Raw genomic sequence first — 15,290 nt, 5'->3', positions numbered from 1 at the left:
ATATTTGTTTTTATATATTCGCATCTATATATTCGTGTTTATTTATATATCCACTTACTTATATATCTACTTATATATCCACTTATATATTTACATACTCATAGTATCTCCACCAATATTACTTCGTTCATCTATATTTATATACCAACCTACCTATCTACTGTAATATACTTTCTTCGCTTTATTTAACCTTGTTAGCCTATATATTCATTCAGTTTAATACACCTTCTGCTGGGTCGTACTGCTGAAGCAAGTGCCTGTATATAGTTTCTACTGCTTACTATGCAACTTACTATGCAGCTTCCTATGCAGCTCCCTACGTGGTCTAATATCAGACCACTGCATCCAGCGTATCTCAACCAATATAGCTCCATCTAAGTTACACACCAAGTATCTATGTGACATACTATGGCAGCTACTGACATCATAGGATGACTCTGAGTTCTTTGCCACCCACCACGTGATCTTAGGAATAAAGGATTATCCGGTATGCTTTGGATATGTTCAAGCTGAACGAAATGCACGGCGACTAAACTCCTGGCACGGGTTGGCAAAGCCCCTCGCAGACTCCATTGCCTACGCTGCGTGCATCACACTAGCCTTGTCTCTCGAAGTGTCTGAGTCATCACCTCAGAATACTCAGGGTGACGCTACGTATGAAAATTATAGAATACGTTCCACATCTACCTAAAATCTATAAAGGCCGAGGAATCTACGCCAAACCGTAGATGTAACACATCAATCCCTCACCACCTTCGCCACTTTCTCATCGCCATGAACAAGCACGAAATTCCTCTTTTCTGCGACATCTTTCCTTTGGAAATTGTTGAAAAGATCGTTTCCTACTTACCACTTCTCGCAGTCGTCGAAGTTATGAAATCAGAGAATGCAAGTCTCGCTTCGGTGGCGCAGAGACGCTACTACTCAAATATTAAATTGGAATTCCTCGATAGACCATATGATGTCATCTATAAAATGGATGATATTCTCAGCATGAAAATTTCTGAGTTTGACGCCTTGCTAAATAGCGATACGGTCGACCAACTTCGCATTGAAAAGCTTTTGATATACGTAGATCTTCTTGAAGATGATTTTACGTTCCTCCACGAAAAAGTGTTCACCAAAGCGTCCATAATTGTCACCGATGTCATCTTACAGTTTTACGGGGATCCGGAGTGGTATCTGGAATTCGACTGGGCCTGTTTGCCATCATCGCCCTTGGTCCTGAAGTGCATCCGAGAAATATCCGTATGGTACCCTTATATTGGTCCGGACGTGCCACCTTTGCCTTCTAACTTACGCAAGCTTCACCTTGAATTCGACTATCAACATGGGGGAAACGATAATGGTATTTCCCCAAGAATTGTTTTTCCGCCAAATCTCCAAGAATTTGTTTCGAAGATCCCTTGGGCATCGATGTCAGCGTACACCAACCTCCCTTCAACCTTGCGGACGTTGGTGCTAGAGTATGTCTCGGGCTTTAATGCCGAGGCCTTCAACGAGTTAAACTTGCCCAATTTGAGAAATTTACGATTGTATAGAATTTCAGGCGTAACGGAATTCAACGAACTATTTGAGTTACCCTCGCTGTTGGAGAGTTTGGAACTTGGGAATCTAAGAATCACTAACTTCGAACGGCGGAAATTACCTCTGGGGTTGCAGAAGCTATCTATCACCCAGTGTCCTTTGAAGAAGTTTCGTGTGGATACATTTCCGGATTCCCTCAAAGAGTTAATCTTATATGATACGGATCTTCCATCATCCGAGATCCACATTATCAAGTTTCCTCCGGGATTGGTTTCCTTACTGGTTACATACTCCCGGTTAACGTCGCTCAATTTCGTCAACTCATTACCGGGGTCTTTAGAAATCCTCAACCTCCGCAAAAATTCTCTTGGTCGATTAAATGAAACAGACGAAGATGCAGACACTGCCAGATCATACCGAATCAAGTTTCCCGAAAATCTCCAGAAGCTTAATCTCGAATATAACGAGCATCTATTTACTCAGTATTCTCCAGGAAACCTTGTCTTCCCTCTGAGCTTGAAAGATTTGAACCTCCATAGAACGAATATGGGTTCAGTCGATGAGCTTGATCTTCCGCCAGGATTGAACTCTTTAGACTTGTGCGGTAATAATTTGGTATCAGTCGACGAGCTCGATCTTCCACCAGGATTGAACTCTTTAGACTTGTGCAGTAATAATCTTGAACTGTTTTCGAAGGAACTACCAGACAGCATTCAATACTTGGGCCTTAGGTCTAACCAATTGAAAGAATTGATAAACTTCCACCTTCCGGTGAATTGTACCAGGCTTGATCTTTCGTCCAATCCTCTCCTGCGGGTCCAATTCTCTAATGCAGATCACCCAGGTTTGAAACTTCAGCATTTTGATTTAAGTAAAGTTGCTATTGCCGCAATCCGTAATATCTCTCCTCTCCCGCAATGCCTCGCTTTCTTGGATATTGGCTCTACAGAGGTAAGCTCCTTATCTGGCATTCAATTTCCTGTGGGGTTGAGCCGACTCGATGCCACCAATAACAAGATAGTTTCTTTGGAAAATGTTGAGTTTCCACCACATTTAGAAGCTTTATGTCTCCTTAAGAATCAAATATCAAGTTTGGCCAATATCTGTTTTCCGGACAGTCTACTTGAGTTGAGGCTTTCTGATAACAAGATTACCTCAATTGATGCCATACAGCTTCCTCCAAAATTGAAGAAATTGTACTTTGAGAGGAATGCTATTAGCACCATCAACGAGTTGCAATTGCCCGAATCGCTTAAAATATTGACTATGGAGGACCAAAAGTGGAATATTTTGCTTAATTGTGTTTCCGCTGATGGAGACTCATCAGAGAGTCTCAATACATCTAGGAAGGAGGGCTTGTCGAGCCTCGCTGGGTTGAGTAACCTTCCGTCAAAATTGTGGTATTTGAATCTAGATAACAACAGTTTGTCTGAGCAGTCCTTCCAACATTTGGAGATCCCGGCTAGCTTGACAATGTTAAGTGTTAGTAATAACGCTTTCGATGATTATTATAAGTGGCTATGGAAAATCAAGCTGGCACACCTGGGAATGCTGGCTAGTTGGTGACCTGGAATACTCTTGGGACAATTCCTCTCTTGGGTGCAGACAATATAATTGGTGGCGATAGTGAGGGATTGGCGAAGGAAGAAGCATTTCTAACATGGGATGTTTAATAAGTAATTTATGGAAATTGGCACATTTATATTGAAGACCATTAGTTCCACATAGGTGTACCAGCTTTACACTCCATTTTCATCCTCATTCATATCCTCCCTGGTTGTACAACAGTATTGAACTGAGTTTACTGAAGAACTGATCGCCTATAGTAAGGGTGCCATTTAACTAGATGGAAGTCAGAGTCTATTGCCCCCTTACCTCCGATAAGCGGACACACTGGCATCGTATCCGCCTCAGTATATAAGGCCACCGACTACCCTTCTCTTGCGTATATCTTACATAGGAAAAGTATTCCCTTCTAGCTAGCTAACAGTATCCACTATTACCTACTAGATATACCACAGTTTACCTATATACCTATATACTATGCAGCTTACTATGTAGATATTACACCTAGTGTTTCTCCACCATTATTGCTTTGTATACCCTTATACTTATCTATCATAATATACCCTCTTGAAACTATCCTCTTCGGTTTATTTGACCTTGTTATCTTGTGTATTCCTTCAGTTTGATGTACCCTCTGCTCGTCATGAAACTGCTGAGGCAGCTGCCTGCATATAACCTCTTTATGTATCTTACTATGCAGCTCACTATGTGGAATACTATGTATCCTACTATGCAGCTCACCATGCAGCTTACTATTTAGCTTACTATGAGAACATTATACCTAATGTATCTCCGCCAATATCGCTTCGTTCATCTATATTTCTACATCATACAATTTATCTACTCTAATATACCTTCTTCAATATATTTATTCTCGTTAACTTATATATTCATTTACTTTGATGGACCTTCTGCCCTGGGTTAAACTGTTGAGGTAAGTGCCTGCATATAACCTCGCTATCTAACCTACCATGTAACTTACTATGCAGCTTACTATGCAGCTTACTATACAGCTTACTATGCAGCTTACTATGCAGCTCACTATCTGACCACTTCCAGTATATCTGCACCAATATTGCTTAGTCCACTAATATCACTACCTTACACGACGCCCTTATTCTAATTCATCATTTCCGTTTTATTCCACCAACCTCACTTATATTTTCATTCACTTCATTCCACCTCAGCCCTGGTGGCACTACTGGCAAAAGTGTCTGTAAATATCTTTTGCAGCCTACTCTATCACTACATCCTGCGAATCTCACTCAACATTTTTCCATACAAGTTACACACCGTATATCTATATGACTCATAATGGAAGCTACTGATATCACAGGTGACCCTGGACTCTTGTGACTTACCATGTGATCCTGGGAATGCATTATCATCCGGTATATTTGGAAACATTCAAGGGATGCGAAACGCATGGGGTGGATAAATCCCTCACACCGACTAAGCCCCTTACACCAATTAGAAAGATTCCTCGCATCAAATTAGCCTCTCGAGACATCTCATGCATGACTTCAGTGTACCCAGAATGACGCTACCTGGTAACATCACGCAATACGTTCCTCGGCCACCCAGATCCTATAAACTTCAGGGTATCTCTACCGCACAGAAACAAGTCAATCCCCCATCTCCTTCAATATCACCTCCTTCACTATCATCTCCTTCTCCAATCCACTACCATGAATCTGCACAAAATTCCCCTTTTCGGTCACACCTTTCTGTTGGAAACCGCTGAGATTGTTTCCCACAGTCGCTGAATTGATGAAATCGGATAATGCCAGTCTTGCTTTGGTGGCGCGGAAACACTACTACTCGAGCATCTAATTGAACTTCGACAAACCGCCACATGAAGATGGGTATTCTTATGTGGATGATGAGTTCCTCTACGTGAAGATTTCAAAGTTTGAAGCGCTAGTAAACAGCGATACATTTAACTAGCTTATCGCTGAGAGGCTTACCGTTGTGGTAAAGATGAATATCGCTGATTTTATATTTTTCCATGAAAAAAGTGTCCTCCTTTGTCACCGATATCATTCTAAAGTTTGACACGGATCGGGAGTGGTATTTGACATTCCACTGGTACTGGTTGCCATCATTACCCTCGGTAAAAGCGTGTATCCGAGAAATATTCGTTCATTACCCTTCTATTGATCAGAAAGTTCCACCTTTGCTCACCAACTTGGGCAAACTTTACCTTGGATACAACTATCAATATGGGTACAATGATAGTGGGATTTTCTCAAGGATTGTTTTTCTGTCGTCTCTCCGAGAATTTGTTTCAAATATTCCCCGGGGATCGATATCTGTATATGCCAACCTCTCTTCAACTTTACAGAAATTAGATCTAGATGGTGTCTTGGAATTTTCTGTCGAGACCTTCAATGCATTAAACTTGCCCAATTTGAAAGATTTAGTGTTGACAAACATCTCTGACATGACGAAGATCAACGAACTGTTTGGGGCTACCCTTACTGTTGAAGAATTTAGAACTTGTGGAATTAAGAATTACTATTTTCGAACTACGAGAATTGCCTCTGGGGTTGCAGAAGCAATCTATCACCCAGTGTCCTTTGAAGAAGTTTCTTGTGGATGCATTTTCGGGTTTCCTTATAGAGTTAATCTTATACGATGCGGATCTTCCATCATCTGAGATCTACATTATCAAGTTTCTTCCGGAATTGGTTTCCATACTGGTTATATACTCCCGCTTAACTTTGCTAGATTTTATCAGCTCATTACCGGGGTCTTTAGAAATCCTAAACCTCTCTGATAATTCTTTCGGTCGATTAAATGAAACAGATGAAGATGCAGACATTGTCAGATTATACCGAATCAAGTTCCCCGAGAATCTTCAAAAACTCGAGCTCAGATGTAACGAGTATCTATTTACCCATTACTCTCCTGGAAACCTTGTCTTCCCTTCAAGCTTAAAGGCTTTGAACTTCCATGGAACGAATATGGAATCAGTTGAAAGGTCCGATCTCCCACCATCATTGAACCATTTAAACTTGGGCCTCAATCGTTTAGCCTCAGTCGAGAAACTCGATCTCCCACCAGGTTTAAAGCATCTAAACTTAGGATACAATAACCTTGAACTACTTTCAAGAAAGCTACCGGAAAATATTCAATCTTTGAGCCTTAACAGTAACAAATTTAGAGCATTAGAGAATGTTGAGTTTCCAACACATTTAGGAGAGATAGATCTCCTGATGCTTCCACACAGGGAGATTTGTCAGAGGGCTGCAATGAACCTGAGAAGAGTTTATCAAGTCTTGTTGGGTTAACTAAACTTCCATCAAAATTGTGGTATATAAATTTAGCGAACAACAGCTTGTCTGAGCAGGCTGTCAGACACTTGAAGTTCTTAGCCAGCCAAGTAAAATTACTCATCAGAGATAACGCGCTCGAAGGATATCAATTGAAAAGAGAGATCAAGCAGACCCACCCAGGGATACAATTTATTTTCAAAATTGGAATTATCTTAGGATATATCCCTTCGTTCGGGCGCTCACCATGATTTAATTGGTATCGATAGTGAGGAATTGGCGTAAGAAGTATTTTCAGTATGGGAAGTATAATGAGAGGTTATCTCATAATCTATTTATTTATATTGAAGTCCTTTTATTTCCTACCAAGGTGTTAGGTTAATCAACAGATGTTTGTAGTCTGACGTAGTCATCATTTTACCATGTGAAACCCAAATATGCTCCACTGTTTGGACCCCATACGTGATATTGCTTGATCATGGCCTCTCCATACCCCTATAATTATCTAACCGGGGAAAAGGTTCCTTTTGGTCAATCGAGGGCTTCATTGTGTTTCATTTTTTTATAAGTTTTAGTCAAAACGTGATAAGCGGAAGATGTTGTAGAGAGTCTGGGAATACAGGCTTTGCGAACAGTCTTTGCGAACACGCTATTACAAGTGTTTATACTAGGACGAGACAACGAGTCTTGATAATAGTCTTTCAATATTTCAAAAATTAAAGGTATCATATTTTACAATGTAGAAGGTAATTGCACAGGTATAGATAGGAGAAACAAGTTGGCACTTTTAGCACAGATTCACCCAGGTAGTAAGCGTGACGTATGTTGTAGATAAGGAATAGCTTGGGACTTCAGATGGGGAGCTTGAAGCAGCAGATGCCGGAGCAGAAGAGCTTGGGGCTGAAGAGCTTGGGGCAATGGAAGAGCTTGAAGAGCTTGAAGAACTTGAAACAACGGAAGAACTTGAAACAACGGAAGAGCTCGAAGAGCTCGAAGAGCTTGAAGCAACGGAAGAACTCGAAAAACTTAAAGCAACGGAAGAGCTTGAAGAGCTTGGAGCGACTGAAGAGCTTGAAGAGCTTGGAGCGACGGAAGAGCTCGAAGAGCTTGAAGCAACAGAAGAGCTCGAGGAGCTTGGAGCGACGGAAGAGCTAGAAGCAACAGAGGAATAACTCGAGGAAGAACTCGAGGAAGAGCTCGAGGAAGAACTTGAGGAAGAACTTGAGGAAGAACTTGGACACAGAGTAACAGCGGAAATCAACGAGCTAGAAACAGTACCAACTAACGCAGACTGAGTGTATGTTTGGGTTGTGGTACTAGTAAGAGTAGAGTAGAAGGTACCATAAAATGGAATGAAAAAGATGGTAGTCGTTGCCGATGTCCACGTGCTGGTCAGAGTGACAGGGTAGGTACTCGTCAGGAAAATCGTGGTAGTATAAGTGTAAGCAGAATTAAGAACCTTATCAACTACCGTACACCCGTTGGACTCAACGGAAGTGAGAGTAAGCGTAATGACACTAGGAGGAGGCGTGGCATTTGTACATTCGTCCCAAGTCAAACAGGTACTGAGCGATGGATAACCCAAAGCGATGCAGCTCGAGGTAATGTCACCGATGACACAATTCAAGTCATTAGCCGGGTTGAGCCAGAAATCGGAGGAACCCAAAATAACGGTGGTAGGATTTGGACCACCAGTAAAGCCCGTGGTGTAGCCAATAATGGAATCAAAACAGTTGAGCCCATCAAGAAGATCAACCCCGAGAGCAATTGGATAGGTGACAGAGTCATTGTAAGAAAGGATAAAGCCACCCTGGGTAGGGTTAACAACCACATTAACCGTGGTGAGTAATGAAACAGCAGAAGTCAATGTACTGATGTCAAAGCCAGTGGCCTCCAACGGATCATCAAAGGTGAAGAACCACTGTACAACGTACGTGTACGTTCTCACTCCGGTTCCTAAGATGGCAATGTCGGTGGTCGACTGGGCATAGAATTCGGCGGTAGCCAGCCAGGCAAGCAGACCCAGGCCACCAGACGTAACATAGGAAGAGGAATCACAGAGGTTGGATGGGGTTGGGTTGGTGAGACTGGTGCCAACAGTGGTGATGTTGATGACGGCCATGGCCACCTGGAACAAGAAGGGAACCAAAAGCAACGGAGAGAATCTCATGATGGTATTAGTGATATTTGAAATAAGTATCTAAACCGACGGGGGTCAATGCTTGTCTTATATAGTGTCCGATTTAAATCCCGAGAAGGGGATTTAAGGCCACCAATTATTCTAAACCCAGATTTAACCTGTGGAAATGCAGCCTAACTCCATACAGTGATATCAGAAGGGTATGGGCCACAAGCAACAAGGTATACAAGATTAGCTGTAAACCAGTATATCAGCTAATCCCTGTTCGGCATACGAAACGCATCTTGTGAAAAGTCTAGAAGCATAGGAATAAGCTTTGAATGTTGTTGATTTCAAAGGATATGTTTCCGGTTTAGATGTCAGCGGTTCCAATTTCCAACAACTACGGGAATTACAAGTAGGTCTTATCCTTATTTATACTTCATAGAGTAACACAACTTGTCAAGATCGATAGTACTTATCATGGTATAGCCTCAACAGGAATAGCCGACGAGATGAAGATGCATAGAAAATGAAGCTGTGGGTTTTGTGCAGATGCAGCGATGCTGCATCTTTTTATGCATGTCTAAATTATGCGAGATGAATTAGCGGTCCTTCTGCTGGATGATATTCATAGGATAGTTCGCGAGATAGAGATGCATTGAAAATCTAGTTGTGGATCCTGTGCAGATGCAGCAACGTTGCATCCTTTAGTGCATGTCTACATTAAACGAGATAAATAAGAGGACCTTCTGCCGAACGATACTCCTAGATATGATTTCAGGCAGTCTAAAATTGCCACTTGGATGGGTACCTTGCGAATCAAACTTTTATATCAAGAAGACTAGAATAAAACCGCCAATTGGTAACTATTGTTTTGTGTGAGTAATAGGGCTCTTTGATGTAAGAGATGCAGCTTAGTGTATGCTAACGGGGCCTGCAACATATGCTTTCTACTGAATGGGTTGAATTTCCTCAACACCCCACCTCCGCCAGGGTCATAGAGAGCAAACACCTGAGCGGGGAACGGACTGGGAAAGTAGGCGAACCCCTCACTAAACTACTATAGGGAGGTCAGATGATGTGCATCTACGCTCTAATCGGTTTCTGGCACTTTGACTACCTGATCCAACATGACTGAGGTCTAACCTAGCGAGTCTGAAGTAATGACTCTGGGCAATAGTACTTGGTGGTTTTCCGCCGGAAATTGGCATCCCTACGTGCACGTCTACCCATTAAATGATAGCACAGCCTGTATAAAGTTGGATAATTCTCGACGCCTGGGATCCTGTACGCTAAGGAAAAGGAGTTAATCTGCACAACTGCTGCACCTGTACGCCGGGGAAACGATGTCTGCGCATCAACTGCGGCACTTGTACAGACTATGCTACGATATGCAGCGCCTTGGATGACTCCACCTGCACCTGGATTTGATGTGGTGTTGGTTAGTAATCTAAGCTCTGTTGTTTTTAGCCTCTTATTGATTTATAACTCTGTACGAAAAGCATCAAAGCATGTCTTGGCCACCTCAATGCACAGTGTGGTAGTATTTCGAATGAATTATTATATCTTGAGTGAACCACTGTGTGGCTTTTTCGGCATTCAACTCCTTTTACGGACGCGTAATGTCCCTAGAACGATCAGTTGACTACGCCTTATGAGGCGTGCGTATCTATCATGCAAACTGTAATATATCCACCATGCGAACTGTAATATACCAACGTAGGCAATGATATAACCGGGTATAACTGATTGATCATTGGATCAGAACTAGATATACAAGGAGATGGTCAGTTGATGTATATAAGACCGACTGACGAGGTTCTGTCTCTCTTATGATGGGGCGCCTGTAACCCTATTTAGGATGGGGCACAAGTGGCCTCATTTAGAAACAGCACCTGTAACACGTTTACTACATACTCTCTATACCTACTCTCCATAATTACTCCTTAGCTACTCTATAAGTACTCTATAGGTACATTATACTAACTTTGTACTTATTTTGTGTACCTATTATTTTTATTCTCTCCAATGTTACTCTGTGTGCTTACTCTCTATGCGTAATCCTCGTACTTACTCCCAGTACCTACTCTCTGTATCTACCCTTTCTACAATACTGTCTTAAGTCTGTTCTCTAGTCTTCAATTTTCCTATCTATATCTAAACTTACTTTATCCACCACATCGAAAACTACGTATGTAATATCTCTTTGTGCTTATCTTTTGAATGATGTTTTGGCACATGTTTTGCCTTACTTCTGTTTAATATATGTTTTTCCGTATTTTGAAATATATTAGTGTATAAATACCTTGTTGAATATATAAATATATATTTCTGTATATATATGTGCACATAGCTACTTACTATGCAGCTCACTATCAACGTACCATACAGTTTACTATGGGAACATTACACCTGATGTATTTCCACCAATATTACTTTGTTCATCTATATTTATATACCAAACAATCTATCTACTGTAATATACCTTCATCACGTTATTCATCCCCGTTTACCTATATACTCATTCACTTTGTTACCTCTCTTCCCTGGGTCAAACAGCTGAGACAAGTGCCTGCATATAGCCTTTACCACTTACTATGCAACATACTATGCAGCTTACTATGCATCCCTACTCTGTAGCCTACTTCAAGGCTACTATACCACGCGTATCTTAACCAATATTATACTATTCATATTAAATACGATGCATCCGTGTGAAGCAGTATCGCAGCTACTGACATCACAAGATGACTCAGGGTTTTGCCACTAACCACGTGATCTTGGGAATGCAGGACTATCTGGTTTGTTTGGATACGTTCACGTGGCACGAAACGCACTGCGAGCAAACTCTTCGCACTGATGGACCAGAGCCCTGACAAACTCCACTGCCTGTGTTGCGTACATCGCATCAGCTTCACTCTGACCAAACTCCTCACACCAACTGGCTAAATTTCTCGCAGACCCCACTAACCAGACTCTACAAAGCTCAGAATATATGCACCACGCTATACAAGCAATTCGTCGACCCTACTCCTTCTTCGCTACTCTCACCTTTCGCTATCCCCCTAACCAACATGGATACGTACAAAACTCTTTTTTTCAGCGGCATCCTTCCGTTGGAAATTGTCGAAAAGATCGTCTCCTATCTACCACTTTCCACAGTCGCCGAAGTGATGAACTCGGAGAATGGGAGTCTCGCTTTGATGGCTCGGAGACGTTACTACTCGAACATTGAATTACGATTCTATCACCCTCCAAATAATGGATCCTCATATATGAACGATAAGTTTCTCATCATGAGGAATTCTGAGTTCGAGGCCTTAGTAAACAGCGATATGTTCAGCCAGCTTTACATCAAGAAGCTCTTGATAGATGTAGATACACACGTCGATAATTTTACGTTTCTCCACGAAAAAGTGTTCACCAAGGTGTCCTCGTTTGTCACCAATGTCATACTAAATTTTGATTTGGGGCAGGAGGATTATTCGGAATTCTACTGGGACTGGTTGCCATCTTCGCCCCTGGTTCAGAAGTGCATCCGCGAAATATCTATTTCGTATGCTTATATTGATCCGGACGTTCCGTCTTTACCCTCCAACTTACGCAAGCTTACCTTTCTGTACGACTTCCGAAATCGTTGTGGCGATGGTGCTAGCGCTCCAAGGATTATTTTTCCGTCGTCTCTCCAAGAATTTGTTTCGGAGTACCCCTGGGGATCGATGTCAGTATATGCTGGCCTCCCTTCAACCTTACAGAGATTAGAGCTAGTGGAGATCAAAGGCTTTTCTACCGAGGCTTTTAATGAGTTAAACTTACCCAATTTGAAATCTTTGCTATTGAGTTACATCACCCTTGAAAACTTCAATGAGTTAAGATTACATAGCTTGAAAGATTTACGTTTGAAAAACGTGTCAGGTATGACGGAGATCGACGAGCACTTTATATTTCCCTCATTGTTGGAGAATTTAGAGCTCTACGATTGTATAATTACTAACTTCGAACGACGGAATTTACCTCTGAGGTTGCAGAAGTTGTCCATCAGCGGTTGCCCTTTAAAGAAATTTCGTGTGGATACGTTTCCAGACTCCTTCAAAGAGTTGATCTTAGGCGGCACGGTAGTCAGGATGGGTCCTTTATCATCTGAGATTCGCAGTATCAAATTTCCTCCAAGCTTGATTTACTTACAAGTTACACACACCCGGTTATCACTGCTAGATTTTGTCAACATATTACCAGGCTCCTTAGAATCCCTCTACTTCCTTGATAACCCCATTGGTCGTTTAAATGAAACAGATGAAGATATAAAAACTACCAGGACATGCATAATCGAGTTCCCCAAGAATCTCCGGAAGCTTAATCTCAGTCGGTGCTATCCTTTATTTATCCTATATTCACCGAGAAACCTTGTCTTCCCTCCAAGTTTGACGGATTTGATTCTCGAGTCCATGAATTTGGCTTCAGTAGAGGAACTCGATCTTCCATTAAGCTTGAACTCATTAAACTTGAGCTCCAATAAGTTGGTGTCAGTTGACGGGCTCAGTCTTCCACCAGTCTTAACCTCCTTAAACTTGAGCTTCAATAAGTTGGTCTCAGTCAAGGGACTCGATATTCCACCAACCTTGACCACCTTTAACTTGCATGGAAATAACCTTGAACTTTTTTCAAGGAGACTACCGGACAGCATTCAATTATTGGATCTTAGGATTAACAAATTGAAAAATTTGGTAAACTTCCGCCTTCCGGTGAATTGTACTGAACTTAAGATCTCTTATAACCCACTTCAAAGGCTCCAAATCTCCAACGCATATGATCCAAATTTGAAATTAAGAAATATTTGTTTAAGTAAAGTTTCCGTTACCACGCTTCGTGACATCTCTCCCCTTCCGCAATGTCTAACCAGCTTTTCAATAAGCGACACAAACATTGGCTCCTTATCAGGAATCCAGTTTCCGAGGGGACTAACCAGCTTACATGCGTGTAATAGCCTGATAACTTCATTGGAAGATGTTGAGCTCCCACTGCACTTGGAAGAGTTACGTCTCTGGAAGAATCAAATATCCAGCTTGGCCAATGTCCATTTTCCGGACAGTTTACTAAAGTTAGAGTTTGATGATAATATGTTTACCTCAATCGATGCAATACAGCTTCCTCCAAAATTGAAGGAATTGTCCTTTGAGAGGAACGTGATTAGTGCCATCAGCGAGTTGCAGTTGCCCGAGTCTCTTGAAATGTTAAACTTGGCGGACCAAAAGTGTGATACTCTGCACAATTGTGTTTCCACATATGGAGACTCGTCTGTAAGTTCTAGTGTATCTTGGAAGGGCTTGTCGAGACTTTCTGGGCTAACAAAACTTCCACCAAAGTTGGGGTATTTAAATCTCGAGTACAACAACTTGTCCAAACTGGCTATTCAACACTTGGAGTTCCCAGATGGCCCGATAAGACTAATCATCAGTGATGATGGATCCGGTGATTTTTATCAGTGGGAAACAGAAATCAAGCTGAAATACCCGAGGATGATGGTTGGCTGGTGAATCAGAATCTCAGGACAAATATATATATATATATATATATATATATATATTCATTATGGCGCTTACAATAATGTAATGGGTAGCGATAGGGAGAAACATTTACAGAGTGAGATGCTTAATGAGAAGTCATATATAGCAATCGATGGATTCATATTGACACCCTTTACATTCCACTAGCGCCCTCATCGCTTGTAAAGCCGCATAGAGTTGGGCTGACTGCCCTATGAAAGCCGCTTGTGAGAGGCCTTAATATGCATACGATGAACTTAAAATTGCATCCCGGTTAGCGGAAAAATTTATTTAATATTTTGATATATCTTCTCTCAATCATCTGTAGGCCATGAAATAATGGAACTCTACTATTGTGGCTCTCTCAGCCCCCCGGTTTCAATAATATTACCAGGTATCTTCATGCCTTGTCAAGGTATTAGTATAATCTACCGATATTTGTAGTCTGATATGGCAATTACCGTTCAATACCATGAAACTTACATATACTTCACGGCCTAGACCTCGTATGTGATACTGTTTATTCATGGCCCCTCTGCATCCTCAAAATTTTATGTAACCTAGGTCTAGGATTTTAGTCAAAGAATTATATTGTTTTATTCTATTATACTGGTATTAGCCATGACAAACGGAAAATATTGTGGTGAGTCTGAGAATTAAAGGTATTTTTTAAAATAATAGAGAAATTAATTCAACGGGTATAGCTAGGAGAAACAGGTCGGTCTTAACATAGATTTACCCAATCAGTTACAGTAACGTACTTTATTGGTAAGGAAGATATTGAGGAAGCGGAAGCGATTGAGAAAGAGATTGAGACAACGGAAGAGTCTATGGCAATAGAAGCGCTTGGGACGACGGAATAACTTGGGGTAACGGGCAAGCTAGAAGAATCATGCGCTGGATCAGAAAAGCTAGAGACACCAAATTCTGATATAGAGGAGAGATTAGGAGCAATAAGAGAGCTTAAAAGAGAAATTGAAAGAGAGGAAGGGCTTGGTGCAACGGAAAAACTCGAAACAGCAGAAGATTTTACTGGAGTAGAGAAGCTTGAGGTATTCGAAAGAACAGAGGAGGATCCGGAATTAATAAATTCAGGAGCAGGAGAACTTGAAATAACGGAAGATCTCGATTCAACGAAAGTATTTGAGGTAACAGAAATGCCCGAGGGGGAGCTTGAAGAAATAGAAGAGCTAGTGAACGATCTCAATGGTGACATAACAGAAGATCTAGAGCTCGAAAAAGTCGAGAAAGAACCAG

At 41.5% G+C, this 15,290-nt stretch overlaps 4 protein-coding genes across 4 annotated transcripts; 3 read left to right on the top strand and 1 right to left on the bottom strand.

Annotated features, from left to right (window-relative positions):
- Positions 1–437: 437 nt before the first annotated feature.
- BABINDRAFT_163297 (uncharacterized protein) lies at positions 438–3,554 on the top strand. Its single transcript, XM_019129827.1, has one exon. It carries the CDS (start codon positions 775–777, stop codon positions 3,091–3,093), a length of 2,319 nt encoding a protein of 772 aa, XP_018983262.1. The 5' UTR covers positions 438–774; the 3' UTR covers positions 3,094–3,554.
- A 1,415-nt stretch (positions 3,555–4,969) lies between these two features.
- Positions 4,970–5,906, top strand: BABINDRAFT_95650 (uncharacterized protein). The gene has a single exon (XM_019132989.1). It carries the CDS (start codon positions 5,102–5,104, stop codon positions 5,750–5,752), a length of 651 nt encoding a protein of 216 aa, XP_018983261.1. The 5' UTR covers positions 4,970–5,101; the 3' UTR covers positions 5,753–5,906.
- A 1,164-nt stretch (positions 5,907–7,070) lies between these two features.
- BABINDRAFT_95647 (uncharacterized protein) lies at positions 7,071–8,537 on the bottom strand. The gene has a single exon (XM_019132988.1). The coding sequence runs from the start codon at positions 8,488–8,490 to the stop codon at positions 7,156–7,158; it is 1,335 nt and encodes a 444-aa protein (XP_018983260.1). The 5' UTR covers positions 8,491–8,537; the 3' UTR covers positions 7,071–7,155.
- A 2,880-nt stretch (positions 8,538–11,417) lies between these two features.
- Positions 11,418–14,166, top strand: BABINDRAFT_163295 (uncharacterized protein). Its single transcript, XM_019129826.1, has one exon. The coding sequence runs from the start codon at positions 11,565–11,567 to the stop codon at positions 14,022–14,024; it is 2,460 nt and encodes an 819-aa protein (XP_018983259.1). The 5' UTR covers positions 11,418–11,564; the 3' UTR covers positions 14,025–14,166.
- The last annotated feature ends 1,124 nt before the right edge of the window (positions 14,167–15,290 follow it).

This window comes from Babjeviella inositovora (genome assembly GCF_001661335.1).
Source record: "Babjeviella inositovora NRRL Y-12698 unplaced genomic scaffold BABINscaffold_13, whole genome shotgun sequence".
Lineage (NCBI taxonomy): Eukaryota > Fungi > Ascomycota > Pichiomycetes > Serinales > Babjeviella > Babjeviella inositovora.
This window is presented reverse-complemented; position numbering and strand designations above follow the sequence as displayed.